Source organism: Penicillium subrubescens (genome assembly GCF_028828155.1).
Source record: "Penicillium subrubescens strain IBT 31985 chromosome Unknown utg000002l_segment0_segment0, whole genome shotgun sequence".
NCBI classification, from domain to species: domain Eukaryota; kingdom Fungi; phylum Ascomycota; class Eurotiomycetes; order Eurotiales; family Aspergillaceae; genus Penicillium; species Penicillium subrubescens.
Window position 1 is genome coordinate 775,419 of NW_026643152.1, and position 14,246 is coordinate 789,664.

Sequence of the window (14,246 nt, forward strand, 5' to 3'; positions counted from 1 at the left end):
ACTGCACTGATGGATTGAAATGTCGCAATAAAATGCGCACCATGGACCGGTACCCCCTCCGCAGAGAGTGGAGTAGAGGGGTCTGCTTTTGGTCATCTTGCCAGTTTATGTCTGCCGCGTTTTCCGGAAGAGTTCGCATCATTTCCTCAGTCGGCAGTCAAATGATGAGGCATTCAATCCATTGTAGCTAGGGTACCCATCTGGCCTTTAACTGAGCATTAGTGAACGGTAGTCAACGGTTAAACGATATTCAACGCATCTGGGAAATTTTGAGGCACATGATGAGAATCTAGTTAGCTAAATTCTTTTGAGGATAACGGATTTTAGGGAAGATGAGGAGATGGGCTGATCTACCAAATAAGACATACCCCGTTCAGAATATTACGCACACGTGCTGATATTTCTGCAATACTGATAAAATGCGCCTAAAGAGTGGGCAAGAATAAGGTATGCGAGTACATTTAGCTGGCGTTCCCTTGATCCGGAATGAAGTATCTTTTTGCGGGAATCGGGAATGAAGAGTGAGGGCATGAATATTAAAATACGAGGCATCTAATGCGGTGGATATAACCCGGGGGACCTACACAAGCTTCAGGTGATGGTAATGAAGGTCGTTTTTTGATGTGAGTTATTATTTCCTCTGCATTTTTGATATATTTCTGCGGGCAACCCAGTATAATCTGCCATCAACCCGCCCAAACCTGCTCAAAACTGCTGACGCTGTCAGAGACCACCGGGACCAAGCAATGCTTACACCTATAAATACCTCGTAGTCGGCCCACCAAACATTCTCTAGCTAATGACCACTGTGTAAGCGATTGCCTCGTGCACATATCTATTCCTTACAAGGGACTTAAGCAGGTCAGGTACGTCTTTTCTATTTCCTATGAAGTCCCTTGGAATGATTACATGATGTCTAACTGCAAAACCTAGAGCATACTGAAGTGTTTCGTCAAACAGAGGGGCAGCGAGAAAGGTAAGCATATTCTCTCTATTTAAAAGAACTTCGCTGACTACTAGCTTTACTGTGCACCTTCGTCACAGCGAACATAGTTATCCTTCGAAGTAGACGGCTGTTAGCGGAGCACGGCATGCGGGCCTCGCGAGCGATGCAATTGAAATATTGATTTCAGTATGGTGACTGTACAGCACTTGCAGAGGATTTCGAAGGTGGGCCGAACTTACCTATGTACTGACGAGGCACATTAAGTACCATCGAATCGGTGTGTGTCTTGGAAGTGTAATTAAAATCAATCGTGGCCAAAGGTTGTCTATGCAGGAGGCACCAATCCGCTCTGGAGTCAAGGAGTAAGCTGGATCCCCTCCGTGACGGTTTATTCCCCTCGTCTGCTAGCGGGCCTACTATGTTGACTTCAATTTGCATCATTCAACTATATACTGACTACTTCTTTTGACTAGGAATGGAGCAAACAATCTCCGAATTACGAGGTGAGGTTTGAAGAACAACGAAGGCTATCAGAAGCGGCAGAACGCCGCCATGGAGAAACAGAATGGCGAACCCAGCCCCACATTCTGATTCCCCTTTTCGATCGCTGCTACATCTCTGTCTCAAACGATTCGAGTCGAGACGGATGCGATTCTCAGTGTGAGGCAACTGATCTCAGTGGGCCGACTTTACCCCCAGCGCAGCCCCTTGAGTCCTGAGAAAATCCAATTTTGGTGAGTGCTGTCCTGTGGCCTGGGGGGTTGGGGTCTTTTTGTTGACGAAGGGGATATTGTCATACTTTGAGATGCTAAAATTGTTAGGATTCTCCCTTCCCATCCGGGTTAGCGCCCGACATAGTTTAGTTGATGCTTTCGAGATCAGGCGAGCCGGAAATTGCATCCATAGAAGATGCACGAAGGAACTGGGTATGGGTCGTGAGACCTGGATGGAGACCCGCCAACTCATTCCAAAAATGGCCTGCAAGTGGGGTTCGTGGGCGAGTCGCCAGCCATACACAGCGTCCATACCGCTGCCAAGTACAGTACAATATTGGATCGCCAGCTAGCCTGGAGAGTTAAGCAAGAGTGGAGGTCCGCGGCTTGGAGTTCGCGGTTTGAAGTTCGCGGTTTGAAGTTCGCGGTTTGAAGTTCGCGGTTTGAAGTTCGCGGTTTGAAGTTCGCGGTTTGAAGTTCGCGGTTTGAAGTTCGCGGTTTGAAGTTCGCGGTTTGAAGTTCGCGGTTTGAAGTTCATGGTTGGGAGTTCGCGGTTCTGAATTGTAAGACCTCGCCTCCACTCAGCATCTTACGCAACATCCAAGAGCCAATCATCCCCGAAGTGGCCGAGGTGTATTCATGACCCGATAGCTTAATCAGGGACCATCAACAAAGTAAGCAAGCCTGTTCCTGGCAGGGATAGTGCAGGTACGTCTTTCCTTGTCGATTCCGTTGGATAATAACTGCGTGATGTCTAACCCCCAAACCTAGAACATACAATAGCGTGTTTCGCAAAGCAGACGGACAACGAGAGAGGTAAGCATATTCTCTCTAACTATTTAGAAAGAGCTTTTGCTGACTACTAGGATTCGCTGTGCATTCATTCCTCACAGCGAGATCATACAACGCAGTTATCCTTCGAAGCAAATGTTATTGGAGGACGGAAGTGGGCCTCGCGAGTGATGCCATTGAAATAGTCGTCTCGCTACGGTGACTGTACTTTGAGGATCGGACGGAGGACCGAATTTATCTATGTTCTGACGAGGCAAATCCAGATACCATCGAGTCGGCGCATGTTTTGGAGACAATGGCTGAAACCAACCGAAAGTGCAACGTGCGTTAATGCCTGAGGCATAAATTGACTCTAGCCAAAAAGGTAAGCTGGTAAACAACCAGACACGTATCCTGCCGCGACAGCCCATTCCCCGCGCCAACTGGGTCCCCTACCCTGTTGACTTCAATTTGTTTCGTTCGATTATCTACTGAATAATTATTTCAACCAGGGATGGAGGAAACAATCGCCGAATTACGACGTCAGGTTGAAGAGCAACAAAGGCTCCGAGAAGCGGCAGAGCGACGCCAGGACGAGGCAGAGCGCCGTGAAGAAGAAGAGAGACAGGCGCGAGAAGAGGCAGAGCGCCGTGAAGAGGAAGAGAAACAGGCGCGAGAAGAGGCAGAGCGCCGTGAAGAGGAAGAGAGACAGGCGCGAGAAATCGAGAGGCAAGCACGAGAAGAGGCAGAGCGCCGTGAAGAGGAAGAGAAACAGGCGCGAGAAGAGGCAGAGCGCCGTGAAGAGGAAGAGAGACAGGCGCGAGAAATCGAGAGGCAAGCACGAGAAGAGGCAGAGCGCCGTGAAGAGGAAGAGAAACAGGCGCGAGAAGAGGCAGAGCGCCGTGAAGAGGAAGAGAGACAGGCGCGAGAAATCGAGAGGCAAGCACGAGAAGAGGCAGAGCGCCGTGAAGAGGAAGAGAAACAGGCGCGAGAAGAGGCAGAGCGCCGCGAGGAGGAAGAGAGAATAGCACGAGAAGCGGCAGAACGGCGAGTGCAACCCAACTCACTATTTCGCCTCCTCGATCGCTGCCACAATTCTCTGTCCCAAGCGATCCAAATTGAGGCAGATGCGACCCTCACGACTCAGGGCGACGCGGCCGACCCAGTGAACCGACTCTACCCCAAGCATATCGTCCCTTGGCTTGACTTCCCCACGCTACAGGAACAAGTCTGGGAGAAATTCGACCGCACCGCTGCCTTTACCTCGCGCCCACTATTCCCTTCTGATGCCCAAATCGATTATGTCGTTACGAATATCCAGAACAAGCCGATCTATTCGGAAGCGTCTCTTCGGAATTTTGAGCGAGACACGGTGGATAACTTTGTCGAAAAAGTCATGAAGGCTTTGCGAGACGATGAACCTCTTCGACAGGAGTTTGGAATCCAAGGCCGAGTCGCCTTCTATGATTGCGCAAACCCATCGGAAACCTCGCTGGAGAACAGCCTGGAGCGAATGAATCTTCACGACGCGCGTACACCCCGGCGGCCGGGGGACACTAGGCATGGAAGGGGGAGAGGAGCGGCGCAGAGACAGAAGAGGGATGGGACTGCACGGCGATGCAACCGAGGCGCCGACCAGTTCTGCGTACACCTTGTGGCTGACGAACAACACATACCAGTTTATGCAGTGGAGTTCAAAGCGCCACACAAAGTGACAGTCCCCGAACTGGTGGCGGGTCTACACCAGACTGATCTGGCTCGCGATGTCATTAACCAGGAAGGTGACACATTTGAATTTTATGCCACCCGCCTCGTCGCCGCCGTGGTCACTCAGATATTCTCGTACATGATCGACATTGGAGTTCGATATGGCTACATCTGCACCGGAGAGGCTTTCGTTTTCCTCCATATTCCAAAGGATGATCCTACCGTTGTTCAATATTTCTTGTGTATCCCGAATCAAGATGTGCAAGCGGACGATGAATTGCGCCTCCACCGGACAGCCATCAGTCAGGTGCTTGCTTTCACCCTTCAAGCGCTGGCCGTCGAACCTCCGACTCAAGAATGGCACGATGCGGCACACGATAAGCTAACGACCTGGAAGGTCGAATATCTCGACGTGTTGAGGGAAATTCCTGAAACTCTCCGTAAAGACCCGCGGGCCTCTAATTATCGGCCCTCGCACTGGAAACGAGAGCGGAAACGAGATCGGAAAAAACACAATACACGCTCTCGTGCTCGCGCTCGTTGCCAACCAGGCGCATCTACACCGAAGCACTCGTCGATTGAAGGCAGCGGCAGTGATCAAGAATCGCACTCGCCGTCTACCGCGGCAGCATCGCGCAGCCGATCGAGCCGCGGCCGAGGCAAGAACTGCCAATCAACTACAGGAAGCGAAAGGACACGAGCCGACCGGGACAACAAACAGACTTCTCGAACAGACAGGCATTCTACACGACCATACTGCACCATCGCCTGCATCCGTGGTATGGTCAACCGAGAACCTCTGGATACAAAATGCCCTAACTGGAAACTCCACGGTGGTCAGAGACACTCCATGGGACCGCAGGAGTTTACTCGCCAGCTTCATCGTCAACTTGCCCGAGATCGAGATCTTGGATTCGAACAGCTGCACGTCTGTGGTCGGACAGGCTACCTCGTGAAAGCCACCCTCCTTTCGCGCGGATACACTGTGATCATTAAAGCTACGACTGTGGAGAAGCAGCATCGCCTCCAAGCGGAAGTGGATAATTATCACCATCTCAGGAGCTTGCAGGGACAACACATCCCTGTCTGTCTTGGGGACTTTAAGCCTCGCGTTGCATATTGGTACCACGGCGAATTAATGGCCCGGATGATGATCTTGAGCTGGTCTGGAACGCGGCTTCAACATATCATCAATGATGGGAATTCTAGCTTCTTCAACCAAGAGCGCGACAAAGCTCTGGCTGTGCTTCGGTCGCGCGGAGTTATCCACGGCGACAGTGAGTGGCGTAATATGCTGTGGGATGACCCGAGTGGCCGTCTGGTCGTCATTGACTTGGAGGATGTGAAATGGTTGAAGCGCCCTCGGGCCCTTGAACCCACATCTGGCAATACGCGACGCAATCATTGCGTCCGAGCAAAGGAATATAAGAGCGGCTTGAAAAGAGTGGAAAACTGCGATATAGCGGTACATTAAGGTTCTGGCTGTTCATTTGAAGACAATGCAAAACATTACGTCACAAAACTTTGAGACCTCTCCAAGCCCGTGTACCAACTAGGTATGGTGCAACAAGAGCCTCACTTCTTGAGCAACGATATCACCCCCATGACCTTCCCAGGCATGCTGCTAGACATACATTCCATCAACCGGCTTCTCTCTGCCAAACTCCTTCGAAAACTTCTTATTTGATTCCGCCGCTAACTCCAAGTATTTATAGCTCACTTGATTGGTGTCCGCCTCAGCAAGAGCATGTGCGATTGCCGCGATGTTTTTGATCTTTATGGCAGTCAGCAAGTGAGAAGTACACAGCAGCGCTCTGGAACCCACCTCTCGTCCATTCAGGGCTAAAGACTCCAATCGTCGGAGGTCGTGCTCCTCAACAAGGGCAGGCCCTTGCATTGTACGTGCCCTGTCCAGAAAAGTTGACCAGAGACCTCTGCGAAATTCCCTGCTCAGGTCTTCATACTCGATGATCAAATGGATCCGGCTCAGGATTGCATCGTCAAATTGAATACCCCGATTCGAAGTCAAGAAGAGAACTCCTTGATAATATTCTAGCTTGCGCAGGAATATAGTTACCAGTCGATTGTGGTTGTCATGGAGCGCTGTGCGGCTTGCCATAAACGCGTCCGCTTCATCTAAGAGCAGTATAGCATTGAAGTGCTTCGCGATTTTGAAGATAACTTCAAGCTGTGCTTCAAGCGCATGAGAATCTCCGTGGTCAACAACAAGTTCGCCTGCGGATATCTGGCAAGGTTAGTAAGGCCACAATCAGCGCGACGAAGTGTTCCTACCGAATAGAGAGGGAGCTTGAAATATTCCGAGGTTGCCTCAACGGTGAATGTCTTTCCAACTCCTGGTGGACCACTAGCATGGGTTAGGGTGGAAGTCTTGATAGAGTACACAGACACTTTGCCGACATACTTTAGAAGGATGTTGAGCCCTTGACCTTTTCCATCAATTACGTCGTCGAACGGTACCGTCGGTATCAGACCCAGGCGGGTTTTCGTCAATGATAGGAGCATTGTCTTGGTCTCTGAAGGGATCTGCAGGCAGTCGAATGATTCGGGTGACCAATCCACGTCCCCAAGAGCACTGACTGCGCACTCCACTGGAATGAAATTAGTCGGACGCCAAGCAATTTTCAGTCGTCTCACATACAGAACATTTTCTCCTTGAAACTAAAACAGCATACTGTTGGGCAGCCGACCAAGAAATCGGTCTCGCTCAGTTTTTGTGCGTCCACGCCGTCTCCTTGCATCCTCTCCTTCTCTCTCTCGCGGTCCTCCATAAGCATCGCACCTATGTCGATAAATGCAATTCCATCCTTGTCCTTGACCCCTAGGTCACGGAGTGACGGTCGGGAGTAGTTTGGCTGCATTTCATGAAAAAATGCGGCATCCACTGCCACTCGACTGTTGACCTTGACTTTGATAGCCTTCCCCTTATTCATGAAGAACGCACTGCCTTTACAGTGCCGAATATGCGAGCCGGTCAAATCCCGAAACTTTTGGCCTCTTTCGACCAAGTCTTTCCGGACTTGCTCGTACCTTGGATGGTAGCGGAGAGGGAACGCCTCAAGGCTCTCGATCGGCTTTGACCCCCGGAACTTTGCCACACGCAGAAATATTCCGGCCTCGCCGAACTTGACTCCGTCATAATCAATGAATCGGCACTCGAGATTCCACCACGTCTCGTCATTTTGTGTCACCTCTTCCCCCGCGTCGAACCTGACACATCGCGGCTCTTTTGTGCCAAGGCATGTGGTATAAACATGGCAACCAGGCTTGAAAAGCGCGTAAAGAAGGTCATATGTAATATGACCGTGCTGCAACATTGATTCGAGACGCTGCGAGATAGAAGTATATGCGTGCTTGAGGTGGTCGATGAGCAGGCGGAGATGCTCCGCATGTGCCGAGTCATCGTCCGAACTGTTTTCTATGTTCTCCGCACATCTGTCGAGCTCTGGGAGGAATTGGAAAAGGACGTTTTGCTCGATCTAAATTCACGTCAGCGTTCTCTTCCAGATTCTGTTGAGTCTCAGTTACCGATGGCTTGCCCTCCATTATGCTAATAGCTTTGATGTCGTGCAGCACCACACGCAGGATGTCACGTAGGCCATCCGATTTGAGGTCTATGTAGGGCGTCACCTCCTCGGAATTCCGATCTAATGATGCGATTAGTATTGGTTCGGTCCCCTGCGTGACGACGTTACGGACCAACACGTTCACGGACAATAAATGCATATTCAGCATAGTCGTCCAGACCACCGCGTGTCTCCACCGGCTCTGCTATCTTGTATTTGCATGCTTCTTTATCCCAACTACACCCATGTCAGCCAGTTTCTAAAAGGAATGGGAAGGGGAGTTGGTGGCTCATACGTTTCCACAACAGTCTTGAATTGGGGTGTCGAGGCCCACTTTTCAAACGATTTATAATCATCCGGGGTAGTACAGATCGGACTGTCGAGATCAATTCCATCTGCTACCTGAACGCCCTTCTCCTGGTTATTGCTCGCTGGACAAGACTGAGCAGGCTTGGTTGCCATAGACAGTTCAGCTGAAGCACATTCATCGAGGGTGAATTTCACCAGCATCTGCTTCAGCTGAACCATGTCAGGGCTTGATGGGGACTGATCCTGGGAGACAGGGGTATTTGGAGGTTCTTTGTTGGTAAGATCGAGCAGCGTCTTCTCGAGAAACACACCAAACAGATGCTTGAGATCCTTCACGATAGCTTGAGAGGTAGTTGTCCCCTTCGTCGGGCTGTCCGGGGGCGTCAGGCCTTGGTAACAAGCAGAGGAAGTCTCCAATGCCATGCTGTGTTCGACAGAAGGCGAATATGAGCTACTCTGAGTAGGTGCCATGTTGCTTGGTCCAGTCGATGGAATTCTGGGTACAATGGAGAAGAAACCTGAATCAGCAAGGTCAAATACTGATGTTAGTACGATTAAAGAACTCCAAGAACTAGAGAGGTTGCTCCCATTTATAACTTCGTCGCCCACCCTTGACCCCCTAGTCTCAAAACAAAAGTACACTACAGATGTACAGATGAGATGATCTTGAATGCACGGTCCAGAAGGATTGACTTTTGCTCTGAGGAGCAAGCCTATCTTTGCCGTCTAAGACGTATTGAGCCATCTAAGGTCCGCAGGCAATTTAGGGATAGTCCAGCCTCTCTGACTTTGACTTGCAAATTGTGGTATACCAAGAAAAGAATTGCGAAACAATGTCGAATTCTCATCAATTTTTCGATGAAATCTCGATGAAATTTCGGTGAATTTACACAGTGGAACGGACCTCCCCCGATAAGTATCCTTTATTGATATCATTTGGACTTGGGTGGAGTCATAGAGTAATACAGGTGCATGGGGAAATTAGCCTAAGTGTTCTACCGTTATTGTTTTTATTATATTGACCTTGAGTATGTGCGAAATTTTTAGGCTGTCAAGGTCATTCACATCTTTGCTTATTAAGGTCTGCTTGATTGGGAAGACCAGCGCCCAAATCCCTCGGGCCAAAATGTGGTATCACGTGATGATATAAGCGTGGACTTTCTTCCTGCCCCTCATCTGCCCATTCACCCATCTGCCAGCGGTTTACAGCAACTGCTGCCTGACTCGAAGGTGGTACAGGCCCAAATGAGTGTGGTCATCATCCCCGACTTAAAATTTTCGTCACTTAAGGAAATACCTCGAAAGCAAAGTCGTCGGTAATGATCCTTAATTTCTCATCAGATTAACCGGCGAGGTAAGTAATGCCTGTTTTCCTTCTCGCTTTGTGTACTTATGATGGAATCTAACCCTCGAAACCTTTACTTCTTCTAGGCAAGTTTGCGTGCTCTACCAGAGCAGCGCGCAGAGAGACAGATACCATGGATAAGGTAGCCAAAAAAGTTCGCACCGAAAGCTCAACCGACAGCGACGTTCTAGAAGAATGCAAGAAAGAAGTGAGAATCATCTGTCAAATGATCACCTGTAAGAAACGTACTAATTATCCCAGGTACAATGTGACTTATGCGATCGAATAAACTGGACAACACCATCAAAAGGTGTTCAGACTACCCCTCCACCGAGAACGGTTGCCATTGTCGTGGATCTTGTTCAGAACAGAGGCGCAATACGGATTTTCGAGAGAGAAAGCGGGGAATATGTCGACGGAGTTGGAACAGAGGAGCAAGGCTTCCGGGTCATCATACCATGGCGAGATACTTGGCGCTTTAGAGCATCGGGCGTCGTTGAAGTTGGATATATAACAGCGATGGATGGAGGTTAATTTGGCGGTTGGCCCCATTTTGCCAAGGGACGGTGTAAGATCAATCGATCCGTCAGTTCGTTGCTGACTGGAATTGTGACAAAAGATGTTGTATTCACTCCATACGTGTCTGTGAGCCACATTGCGCCAGATATCTGACCTGATTCTATGATATCTCGAATATCTTGCAAGTTGAGCTCGTAGACATCTCCGGTCAGAGGGACTTCAGGTCAAGTTAGCCAGTTAACATGCACTTTTGGGCTGAAGCCATACCTGTGTCTTGATGCTTCTCGGGCTGAAAAGGAGACAAATCTGACGATACGACTACTGGAGGTGGCCCTTCACAATGTTAGCATACTGCAAGACCCATGGGATTTGGTGGTCGTACCGGGATTCCGTTCAACGATTTGGTGGCTCCCTTGAACCTGCTCGTGACGCTCGGAGAGATCATGAGACACCGAGACTTGGTCAACCGTTCCACCACCGGCTGGTAAGGGAGGGCGGGAAGAGTCTGAGTAGACACCAAAACTGAAATACTGACGTGCAAGACGTCGGAGCACCGGGTTGTCTAGGCCAGGGTGATTTTGGATCTCATATGGAAGATTAAGTCGTATGCTCTCTTTTGCGATGGCAATTGCCGACAGCCCCAACCCAATAGCACAAAGAACGACCATCGACTGGCCGTTCAGCTGTAGAACTTTGCGAAGGAAGTCGAGGTAAGTCGACTGTCGACCGGCTCCTCTGGAGTCCTGAGGTGGACACCCATTCCTTAGTAAGGTGGCTGCCGCCAATATTCTTTTCTTTTCTTTTTCTTTCACACCATTCCGACGCTCAACATCTCTTGAAGTCTGGACAAGCTGCTCGAAAGCACTAGTAAGCGACAGAGTCATGCTTCAGAACATTGAAGTGAAGATTTTATTGAAAAGGAACCGAGATAACGTCGATGAAATGGCCTGAATACCACAAATCGAAGTAGAAAACTCAAGCTTTCAAAGACGAAAATTAATCGAAAATTAGTCGAAAATTAGTCGAAAGGCTGGCCTTTATACCAGCCCTCCCTAACCGAGTGGGCTGCCCCCCTGCGGATGGTAGGACACTGGCCAGTGGGTGCGGCCCCCACCACGCTTAGGAGACAGTGTTGCATGCATAGCTGCGCTCGTTATTGGTTCTTGCTCTTTACCATATCAGCCTGGGCATGCTGAGGCCCGAAAAAGTGGGGCAGTCAGTCAATATCCTGCCCGAACAAACAGACCATGCAGCCTCACGCTGCCTGGCCCACCAATCCCACGGATTGTACAAGTACCCGGTCCACCCCTCCATCGATGTAGCCCGCTGGTCTAGATTGTGCGCGAGGCGCTAATAAAGCGCTGGCCGTGAGCAGCTCATTCGCTAATGCATGGTGGTCACCTACACGCCGGGAGCCTCTTATTCCTGTCACAGATATTCCTGCCTTCAGTCAATCACAAGTGCCATAGAGGCTGGAACCTTGACGAACAAATCACCGGAACCCCCTTTGGACGTGGTTTTGGACGGAGTTGCATAGATCGAGCGGGGAACCCTGTCTACAAGATATGGCTACGTGACTGGTATATTGCGGCTTGCCTGGATTCCCATTTAGAAAATATAAGAGGCCGTTTATCTCTCAGGACTTACCACCTCAACGACTTCAATAGTTGGTTTTGTATCTTCAATCTCATATCCTAGCGTATCCATCGAAATGGCCTCCGCCTCAGTCATCAAACAAGCTGTTGTGCCTGGCTTACACGTCGCCCCGACTGAGGCTGATCTGAAGCAGTCATCCGTCTTGTATGTTCTGCTACCCGTTTAACAATTAGCCCTACTAAGAATAACTCCAGGTACAATCAGCTTCCATCCGACGAAGCACAACCACCGCTTCTTCACAATCATTCGCAAGAAATTCGAGAGATTTTGCTTCGCCACAATGTCCAGGACAGAATCGGCATCCATCTAATCCATGGGCATTTCCAGATTCCGAGTGATCAAGTAATGCTAGGACATTATTTTGAGAACCCCACTGGATGCTGGACTAAGCCCGTCCCTATTGAAGAAGTTGATGCCTCTAATATACACGGCCATATTTTCAAGCTGTCCAGGGACGGAGAACTGGTGGCTTATGAGTACCGGGAAGGTCCGCCGGAAGATCTTAGCGAAATTAACACTTCTTTTTTCAAGGACGTCTTCACGTACCTCCTTGACCACAACCTGACGGACACCTTCGGGCTGCAAGCACTACACCATGGGCCGTCTTCGCCAATGATAGAGCTTGTACTTGGCAATTCTGGAACAGTGATGCTCGATGAGGCCCAAGCCCAATATGGAAAGGTCTACAGAACAACTGGATGGTACGTTGGTAATGGGAGCGAGAGTAAAGGCTTGGAGGATGGTGAGAAGCATGCTCAGACCACGAAGGGTACTCACAGAGTCTTCGTGGATGAAATTCCTCTTTCTCATATTGGGGAGCTGAAAGGCTTCCTCAAAAAGGAGGAAATCATTCAGTAGCTAGAATGAGCTGTTGTTTTCTAGTCCTTTCTGCAGCACGTCCTTGTTTTATTTGCCTTTTTCACGCAAACGTCAACCTATTAACTAAATACATTCGTTTTCGGGTTACTCACTGGCCCTCATTTCCAATACTAAGAATGCTGGTATAGGTTGGAACTCTAGGGAGGGGTTTTGCGTGCCTAATCCCCCAAGCGATCTAAAAATGCGTCCAAATATCTAATCGAAGAATCTTGCTCATTCGTAGGCCTTTCCACATTCCCATCTTCCCAGGTGAAACCATAACGAAGAACCAATCCAGTCCGTTCCGCGATTTTCATGGCCCTTTTCTCAACATCGGAGATCTTTCCCACCTGGCTATGGAACGTATCCCAGAAAATGCCTTCCAGTTTGGAAGAATTTTCATGGTAATGCCAACCGCTTGAGTTCATAATTCCAAGCATGTTCTGAAATCCCCATAGCGACATTCCAAATGGCAAAATTTTTGCTTCAGCCCAATCAACAATCCCATTGATGCCACCTACTTTGGCATCGACGATAAGATTCATCTCACACAGGTCAGCATGAGTTAGAGCCAACGGATACGTGGGAGCAAAGATTGCGGGAAGTTCTTCGCGAAGCTTGGAGATGACGGCTGTAAATCGGGAAGGGAGCCCGTGCACAAGTATATCAAGCTTGTCTTGAAGATCTTCCAAAGACTGCTCGGAGTGATGAGCCTCCGATAGTCGGTTCAACCATGAATTGGCAAAAAATCTAGTAAGATCAGCTGTGGTCCATAGCATAGCGACATTAAATGTACCTTGAAAAATCCGATACTGTTTTCTCTTGCCATGAAGTTGAATGTAGTGTTGTTAAAGGCACTTCAATGTAGGTTATTCCGGGAACTTTCTTCATGACATAGATAGTGAGCGAAGGCGACGATCCTATGACACCTTTATTGACACAGGCGGGAACAACATTGCCGAAGATCTTCCGAGCGAGACCCAGCTTTTCTGTATCTAAGAGAGACTCGGGAACACGGAATTGTACCAGAAGCCCCCTAGCTGCTACAGTGTAACTGAACGCTCCCTGAAGCCGAACTGGCTCCACGGCTTCACCCGTAATTTCAACAGCAATTTGGTCACATTGCTCCCGCGTGACGGTGCGGCCCAAAAAAAGCGATTGATTGTATCCTCAAGCGAATAATAAGACATCCCGACAGGTGTGGAAATTTCCTAATAAAATATGTCGAGAAGTTGGTTGGGGGGAAACAGCAAGGAGGCAATACTTGGGCCTTAAATAGCGTAGCGGTCAAGCTTGCAAGAGGGTAAGTGCATGGAAGTTAATTACGCAACGGTCACGGTGGACAAACGTACTGACCAATGGCATCGGTAGGATATCATTCACGTGACTAGTAAGCATGTCGAGATTAATATCAACTGCATATTCAATGTTCCCCTTTATTTACTTGAGAAGCAGTCTTTCGAGGATAATATGAATTAATTGCCTTCTACACAATACACTGTAATTAGCAACGAGCGTTGACGTCAGAAAACTGAAGCAACTCAAAAGGCTCGTGGGGTCGCAGTTTCAAATCGCCAAATACCCGTGTCCAATCAGCTTCCAGAGAACCACAAGTTCCCCACCAACCTGTGGTCGCGGGGCCTACTCCCGAAGTTCAAATACTTTCTAGCTCGCGGTTCAGAACAACCTCATTCAAAACCTCGGCTCGGCTGTTTATGTCTTTCCATGTGACTCAAGGCCACTTAAAAGGGCAACCCTCCCTCTCTAATATGAGCAGGCGAGAATGGCTATCCTGCCAAAAATGCCGCCTCGGTGACCCAAGATCAGAGGTTGCTCAT

At 49.2% G+C, this 14,246-nt stretch overlaps 2 protein-coding genes across 2 annotated transcripts; one reads left to right on the forward strand and one right to left on the reverse strand.

Annotated features, from left to right (window-relative positions):
* Positions 1-11,605: 11,605 nt before the first annotated feature.
* N7473_001718 (uncharacterized protein) lies at positions 11,606-12,408 on the forward strand (the record flags this gene model as incomplete). Its single annotated transcript, XM_057147658.1, has 2 exons — positions 11,606-11,694; positions 11,745-12,408. The coding sequence occupies 2 exons, from the start codon at positions 11,606-11,608 to the stop codon at positions 12,406-12,408; spliced, it is 753 nt and encodes a 250-aa protein (XP_057011312.1).
* A 135-nt stretch (positions 12,409-12,543) lies between these two features.
* Positions 12,544-13,575, reverse strand: N7473_001719 (uncharacterized protein; the record flags this gene model as incomplete). Its single annotated transcript, XM_057147659.1, has 2 exons — positions 12,544-13,158; positions 13,205-13,575. Coding segments are annotated over 2 exons (942 nt in total), but the record flags the coding sequence as incomplete, so codon positions are not given.
* Positions 13,576-14,246: the final 671 nt, after the last annotated feature.